The 8,341-nt window shown below is 64.5% G+C and overlaps 1 protein-coding gene across 1 annotated transcript; it reads right to left on the minus strand.

Moving 5' to 3' along the window:
- Positions 1-448: 448 nt before the first annotated feature.
- Positions 449-7,833, minus strand: EMIHUDRAFT_122462 (hypothetical protein; the record flags this gene model as incomplete). Its single annotated transcript, XM_005789452.1, has 6 exons — positions 449-766; positions 1,060-1,274; positions 1,370-1,599; positions 3,794-5,196; positions 7,333-7,698; positions 7,777-7,833. Coding segments are annotated over 6 exons (2,589 nt in total), but the record flags the coding sequence as incomplete, so codon positions are not given.
- Between the last annotated feature and the right edge of the window lie 508 nt (positions 7,834-8,341).

The following is an 8,341-nucleotide window of genomic DNA, read 5'->3' on the forward strand; positions in this document are numbered from 1 at the left end:
CTACCGCAAAACTCGTATCATGATTCTATTTCTGGTAGGGATCCCTAGCCCCGTACGACAGTGTGAAAGACTAGAGCCGTAACGACCCGGCGCTAAAACCCGGCGCTAAAACCCGAAGGGGGCATACGTTAGGACGGGTTAGTGCCGGGTTAGCGTCGGGTTATGGTAACCCGTTCTAACCCGTGCTGACCCGTGCTGGGTTAGTGTGGCTTAACCCGGTGGAACCCACGCGGCTAACCCGCGCTTACTGACTGACTCGCACCTACAAAATCGCTGTCAACCCAGCCACGTATCTTACCCCTCTCTCCGCGAACGCTGCGTGACTAGTGTCTCGCTTCTCCTGCAGGAGGCCCCGACGTACGGCTCTCTCTGAACTGTTGAGTAAGCAGACGAGACAGCACCGCGACTCTTTGGTCTCTCGAGAGGCGAACTCAACGGCAGCACCGCGTCACACTCCCCGCAAGCCCAGCCGCTCGCACGCCGCACGGTACTCGGCGAGCGCCGCCGCCTCCTCAGGCGACGCCTCCTCCTCCTCCCCGCCTGGCCCTGGGCGTGGCTCGGCCAAACGGACGCAGAAGACGAGCGTAGCTGCCGCCGCGCCGCCGCACGCGGGCTCGGGCGGCTTCTTCTCGTCTGGGTCGCAATCCCGCCCGCTCTCTCCCTCGCTCGCTCGACCGCTCTCCGAGTCGCCCTCTCGCCCGCTCCCTCGCCCGCTCCCTTGGAGCTGCGCCGATATCTCCTCGCACTCAAAGTCTGCCGCGAGCGCCTGTTCGTGGTGCAACCGGCTGAGGGGAGGAGCGAGCGGCGGAGTTCGCACCAGCCTGGCCGCCTCGCGCCTCGAGTAGCCAGCGCTCGTCGCCGCCGCGCCGGGTGTGCGAGAGCAGCACCGTCGCGCCGGGCGAGGCGGCGCACAGCTGGCCTGGCGGTGGCGGTTGGTGCAGCGTCAGGGTGTGAATACAGAGTCGTGTCGTGGCTTGAGTGAAAGGGGAAATAGCAGGGGCCGCTCTGCATCTAGGACAGCTGGCGGAGCGTCGTGGTGAGCTGCGGCAGGCTCTGCACGAAGGCGGTGATGTCGGCGCCGAGGATGATATCGAGGGAGGACGGCTCGAGCAGAAAAGGCGGCAGCGGGCAGCCCCACTCCAGCTCCACGGCGGAGCAGCAGTCGGCGACGCCGTTCGCCGCGGCGTTCCGACGGAGCAGCGGCAGAAGCGGCGCAAGGTCGGTCAGCTGCACGCTCGAGGCGCCGCACCGCGCCGCGAGGATGCCGCACGCCCCTGCAGAGGGAGCGGCGGCGCGGGAGGCGGAGGGCGGCGGCGTGGGAGGAGGGGGCGGAGGCGGCGTCGGGTCGGCGGAGACGGCAGTGGCGCACCGCAGCCGGCGCCGAGCTCCAGCACGCGCTTGCCTCGCCAGTGGCCAACCCCGGTGGGGAAGGCGGCGCATGGGCGCTGCATCAGCTCGCATAGGACCACCGCAGCGACCCAGACCGACGACTGCATGCTCTCCTCGGCGCACGTCTCGCCGCTACTCTGTTCGAGCGTGAGTGTGACGCCCGATGGCTGTAGCTCGAGCAGGGCGGGGATGAGGTGCCGCTCGCTGTAGCTGGCGGCGGAGTCGCTGCTGAACGAAGTGCGCATCATATGCATACATTGTACATGTGTTGTGAGCCCTCGTAGGTCCTCGGAGTAGCACACTGCCGCGGCGAGAGAACCGAGTTTACGCTGCCCCCCCCGGGGGGGGGGGGGGGGGCGGAAAAAGGGGGGCCTCCCGGGGGGGGGGGGGTTTCCTTGGGGGTTTTCGGGGGGACACCCCCCCTTTTCCTCGGGAGGTTCCGGGGGCCCCCCCGGGGAAAGGGGCAAATTTGGGGCCCCGCGCTGAGCCGAGTCTGAGGCTGGTTTGGGCCCAAAATCAACCAAATTTTAGGCCAAATCAGGTGGCGTTTATTTTTGCTTGGCCGGGTATCATGACGGGGTAGGTAGGGTAGGTCTGGGCCCTCCCGTCGGGTTTTTCCCTCTCTCTTCAAGCTGGAATTTTCACAGGACACAGCAGAAAAAGAAATTTTCCGCGGAAATCACGATGTCAACCCTCCCCAAATGGGTGATCTGATGCTTGTAGGGCTTGAGAGTGGCCTCCCATGTCACAAGAAGGACTGTGGATGCAGGAGAGTACCACCCGTGCAAGCCCCACCCGGGCGGCGGGTGGACCAAGGGGCGTTCCGCCCTGCTTGCTCTAGGTGAAACGTCTGAAGGACGAAGAAAGCCCAACTCAGCACGACGGGCGGAGAAGACGGGCACTAGACCAGGAAGGACTGGGAGAGTGTGAATGGAGGGACACGTGTGGTTCAGACGTCCCCCCCCTCGACGTAGTCGAGTCACTCACATGGATAGAGAGGAGAGTGTCCCTCTCGACGGGGCATGGACTGGATGACATGCACTGGAGAGTCTATGGCTCTCGCGGGTGGGGGCGGGGCGGCACTGTTCGCGCTCGCGGCCGGCGCCCGCGCTCCGTCTCGGTGACGGATCGGTGACGGAGATTCACTTCCCATCCGACTGGGAGGAAGGCTCCTTGACATTCATGATCTTGTCCCGCAGCTCGAAGAAGCGTTGGGGTTTGAGCGGCTTCGTGAAGAAGTCGGCAAGGTTCTCGTCGCTGCGGACGAAAGGAACACAGATCTTGGCTTCCTCGATGGCCTCGCGGATGAAGAAGTGGCGCCGCTCGACGTGCTTGAGCCTGCCGTGGTTCTCGGGGTTGTAGGCTGAGGCAATGGCGGCCTGGTTGTCACAGTACTGCTTGGTGGGCGGGGCCTCGGGAGGGGTGACGATCTCGCCGTCCTTGACGTACGACTCGAGCTCGGCCTTAAGGCGACGGTAGCTCAGGACGTCCTTGGTAGCCTCAGAAGCAGCCATGATCTCGGACTGGCAAGAGGAGAGCGCAATGGAGGGCTGTTGGACGCTGCGCCAGTGTACGGTGGCCTGCCACATGAGGACGATCCACCCGGATGTGGACCGGCGCGTCTCCCAACTCGCCCTCGTGGACACCGTCGGCGCCGCCGCCGTGACGAGGAATGAGAGTGTAGGAGCCATCGATGTGGAAGATGACCCAATCATCGATGTACTCGTAGACAGTCTCGTAGGGGCGAGGTTCGACAGACGAGGCTGCTATCCATCGCTGCCGGACGCAATGCCAGACGTGGGCATCCTCGACTCCGTCGGCTCGAGCAGCAGCGTAGGCGATGTCAAGCTGACAACGCCGGTCAACAGCAGCGGCGCAGTCGACGGGAAACAGGGAGCAGGTAAGTGGGATGCGCCCATGCTCACGGGCGACGGTGAGCCGCAGGAGCTCAGCGAGATCGGCAGCGCATAGGCCGTCAAGCCACGCGGCCGGGAAGGCGGCCTGGAAGGCGGTGCCTGGCGTAGCGCCAGGCACAAGGCCCCCGACAGCGCGAGCATCCCCGACTCCAAGAGGGATGAAGGCAGCAGCATTTGCGGAGAGGCGCAACGAGAGGGCGGAGCCCTCCTCGATGTCGGCGGGGCGGAGAAGGACAGGCGCATCACCGCCGCAGGCACCGGCGGCGCGTAGAGCAGCCGTGTCGCCGGCCAAGACCTTGCCTCGCAGCTCGGAGAAGGTCTCGGGGGAAAGGAGCTTGGTGAGGCGGCCAGCGAACTCTCCATTGCGGTCAACGAGGGGAGGAGGAGGGGCAGCCCAGCAACGGCTGCAGAGCCAGCGCGCGGCGTGGCGAGGGGCGCGCGCAACGTAGGCGGCGACACAGACAGTGCGCCACGGCAGGGCAGCGCACCACAGGGCGAGGCGCCGGAGAAGGCTCCCAAACGAGGTGAAGAGGAGCTCGGCGATGCTCATGTCAGGGTTGGCAAGTGATTGGTCGGCAACCCCGTTGTGGATAGAGCCCCGCCCACGCTCAACGCGAGCACCGGTCGGCCCAGAGACATCGTCGAGCGCGTCCATGTCGCCAGAGGGGGGGGACGGCGGGGGGGTCAGCGCGAGCAGCCCACGGATGGTGTCAGTGAGCTCCTTGGTTTTGGAAAGCGCAAGGGCAGTGCTCTTGGGAGGATCGGCAGGCTGGCCCCCGCGGCCCCCGCCCCGGGAGCGGCCCTGCTTGCCGCCCTTGCCCTTGTCGGCAGCCTTCCTCGCCTCCTTCTTGGCCTCCTTCTCAGTCCACCAGGAGTCGTGCCCCGCGGCGCGAGCCTCCTTCTTGAGAGCGTTGATGGCCTCCGGGGTAAGCCCCTTGAGCTCAGGGCAGTCGTCGTAATAGTGCTTGAAGGTGCCCTTACCCTTGAGCAGGCAGATGGAGCAGTCGCGCGTCGCGGGGCGTCGGGCAGGGGGAGCACCGCCGGTGGTGTCGGCGCCCGCAGTCTCCCGCGGCGTCCGCCGTTGTTGGGCAGAAGCGAAGGAAGCGGTAAGCAGCTCGACAATCCTGGCAACTCGGGGGTCCTCGTCATCGTCGCCGGCCTTGTCGGCCCCACGGCCAGTGCCAGCGGCGGCGGCGGCGCGCGCGACGGGGCCAGCGCCCCGGGCACTAGCGCAAAGCGTAATGCCGTCCCGATCGCACCGGCGGCAGACCTCAACGATGGCGCTGAGCAGGGACCGGCACTCGGAATCAGCGGTGTCGGCATCCTCATTGGCGTTGCCGACCCCCTCAAGAACCGCGGCCTCATCCATGTCCGTGATGACGGCGCTGCGCATCGCGCAGACGATGGCGTTCAGCGCGGCGTCGACGTCGGATCGGAAAGACGCACTGGTCAGCTCGGAGAGGAACTTGTGGAGGAGCGCAGTAAGCTGTGTGGAATTGAGCCGCTCGTCCTCGAGCCAACCGTTGGCCCGGGTGAGGCGGAGGTAACGCCGCCGAAAGTCGGAGTGGACCCGTCCACTCTGAGTGCCAAAACCAGCAGCTAGAAAAGGCTTGACGCCGACAGTCTCGAGGATGATCCTCTGGAGCTTCGGCCGAACTCCAGCAATGTCGGAGCGGATTGCAGCCAAAAGGGCAACGGAAGTGCCACCAGCGCCACTGACCTTGTCGGCCTTCTCGCGGTAGATGGCCCGCAGCGCGTCGTCGGAAAAGAAGGCCTTGAGAAGCGCCTCGGTGACAAGGTTGTCGATCCGCTTGATGACGCGTTGGGAGACGACGATCTCGGCCACAACCGCAGCCTGTCTCTCAGAGACCGTCTTGTGGACAGTTCCGACCTGCGCAAAATCATCGGCGGTGGGTGACTGACTGTCATCGGCGACGAACTCGAGCAAGTCGGCAAAGGCACGCGTCTTGAGCAGCTTCAGCTCGTAGCGCGCGCAGCGCACCGCATCGTGTTGGGTGCAGCAAACAGTGGGCGCAATGTTATCTATGTAGACAGCGCAATTCGTAGTGAGGAAGAAAGCGATGCCATCGCTGTGATGCAGTCGGCTCCACTCGAGAAGAGTGGCCAGGTTCGCCGCAAGCCCGTCGAGGGCGGCGGCACGGTCGAAACTGCATTCCGTCACCATTGCATCAGCTTCTTGTTTAGCGCCATGTAGGAGATCCCGAATTTCGGAAGACTCCAAGGCTTTGGTGGGCGTGTCAGGCATGGCCTGAGCAGTGGATAGCGTGTCAGGCTTCACAAAGGGGCTGACGCGACCAGTCGAGTCGCTGCCACGTGCAAGCCCCACCCGGGCGGCGGGTGGACCAAGGGGCGTTCCGCCCTGCTTGCTCTAGGTGAAACGTCTGAAGGACGAAGAAAGCCCAACTCAGCACGACGGGCGGAGAAGACGGGCACTAGACCAGGAAGGACTGGGAGAGTGTGAATGGAGGGACACGTGTGGTTCAGACGCCACCAACCATCACTCTAGTTGGTGTAGTACCCCACCTTCACCCATCCGGTGATTTCTTTTTTAGTTTCCCATAAGTAGGGTAGGTAGGTAGGTAGGTAGGTAGGGGCAGGGCAGGGGCCGGTCAGGTTTTTGCAGAATTTCATCATGATACCCGGCCAAGCAAAAATCAGTAACCAGCCTCCGGCGGGGCCCCCCGCTACCATCCAAACCCGAGTACCGGTCTACTATCATAGATATAGAGGCTCAAGTGTGACATGAGTCCACACACATACGACATACACATACACAAAGCAACTCTCACGACACACGGGCACCGGGTGGAGCGGCGGCGGCGGCGGCAGCGGCACGCGCGGGCGGACGGATTCGGACGGGGCGGAGCAGCGACCGCCTGGGCGGCCGCTGCTCTGTCTCGTGTCTGCCTGAGCGCGCCGTCTGTGCGCAGCTCGAGCGCGGTCAGGTGCACAGGGAAGCGTGGCGGCGCGGGGAAACGCGGCGGCGGCGGCGGCGGCGGCGGCGGCAGCGGCACGCGCGGGCGGACGGATTCGGACGGGGCGGAGCAGCGACCGCCTGGGCGGCCGCTGCTCTATCTGCCAGAGCGCGCCGTCTGCGCAGCGCCGTCAGGTGCACAGGGAAGCGTGGCGGCGCGGGGACGCGCGGCGGCGGTGGCGAGCAGGCGAGCGGCCCGCGCGCGGCGAGGCGGACAGGTGATCGGCAGGCGGGTGATGGGCCGGAGAGTGACCGCGCCGAGCGATCGGAGGCGAGCCGATCGTCGCTCGGCCGCAGCTGACCTCGAAGGCGTGCGGAGCGCGACTGTCGGTGTCGGAGGGCGGCCGTCATGTGGCGAGGAGGGAGGACGACAAGTGCGCGTCGCACGGGTCGCTCTTCATCGGCCAGTCGAGCGGACGGTAGCGTCGGTCAAAGTGAGGGCCGGTGTGGGCCGGTGAGGCCGGCGAGATTCGTTGCGAGATACGGTTCGCGCCCAAACACAAGTTTGGACGCTCTGTGGACGCGCCGCAAAATCAGGCAATTGGAAAGGGCTACTGGGGCGGCCAATTCACACCTCGCGGGACTACTTATGTTTTCGTAAACGTAGTCGTGGCCCCCCGCTACGTCGCACGAGTGCAACCGGGTAGCGGGGGGCTATAAACGCCACCTGGCCAAATCGGCAAAATGCCGGGAATTTTGCGGAGAACCCGTGTATACCTGGAACTTACCCTGCGACCGCCTGGGTATTTTGTCGATTTTCTCAATTTTGCCTCAGATTTTGCCCCACCCAGACACCAGCTCTCAGACTCAGGGAAACTCGCGAGTTTCCAGAATGGAGCACCAAACACCCCCTCTGTTTTCCCTGGAAATTTCCGGAAACGCAAAGTGCTGCTGCTGGGGACCCTCTGTTTTCCTTTTTGTTTTCCGGAAAACCTTGTTGAGCCCAAGGGGCGGGGTGGGGTCGTACCCAGGTACTAGATTTGGTTCGTGGTTTGGTGACTGCCATGGCGGTAGTGGAGGGGGCTGGTCGACCGCAACGGCGACGCCGACGCCTGGCAGCGCGGCTGTGGCGACCGCGAGGGGGTCGGCTGACCAGTATATGTCTGTGTCGAGGGAGAGCATCGAGTAGCCGAGTCGCAGCGTGCGAGCGATCAACCGCCAGCGCTGAAGGAAGAGAACATAGTAGTGGCGAGATGTGACGCCCACGGCACGCCAACGCTCGTGTGGTGCGATCGCGTCCTGGAAGCCGCAGATCGTTTGAGTTTCGACGATTGCGATGCCGCCGCAGAGCCGTGCGGCCGCCTTGGCCTCGGTAAGGACCATTGGGCGGTGGCCGAAGCGACGCAGATTCTTCACTGCCAGCCGCACATACATTTGCACGTCGTTGCCCATGCTGACCTGCTCTGAGCCCCCGTCAGGGTACGATGCCGTGAAGAGGACAGCAGTCGAGGCCTCTCCAGGAGCAGCAAGGCGCACCGCCTGCAGCAGGTCCCGGTCCTGCGTAAAGTTCATGAGCCGCATTGCGTTGGTAGCCTGCGGACGCACGACGGAAGTACTACATAATTAGCATTAATTCTCCCATCAATAACAGTACGCGTACACAATTCCGACTCTCGGACTTCCTTCGGCTCAAGAGCGCCGCGGTGCCGGAGGCTGGCGACAGTCGATAACAGCATGTACTTGCCCTCGTTCGCGTCCGGTCGCGTCCCGCGTCTCCGCGCCCGTCCCGGTCTGGTTGGTATGGATACTTCCGAGGCTGGCAGCTGCCCGAGAACCAAACTTGCCATGGGCCGAAACATGCGCGGCCGATGTGTTCGGGAAGACCGCTGAAGTGCTCCTGCTACCCTCCCGCCCGCCCGCCCTGTCCGCCCGCCCTGCCCGCCCGCTTGCAAGGGGCCTTCACCTACACACTGGTCTGCTCCCCACATCTCCCCACACCTCCCCACACCTCCCTCTCCCCACACCTTTCCAGGTCTCCCCACCTCTCCCAACACCTCCCCACACCTCTTTTCAGGTCCCCACATCTCCCCACATCTCCCTC

Source organism: Emiliania huxleyi, assembly GCF_000372725.1.
Source record: "Emiliania huxleyi CCMP1516 chromosome Unknown EMIHUscaffold_1285, whole genome shotgun sequence".
NCBI lineage: Eukaryota > Haptophyta > Isochrysidales > Noelaerhabdaceae > Emiliania > Emiliania huxleyi.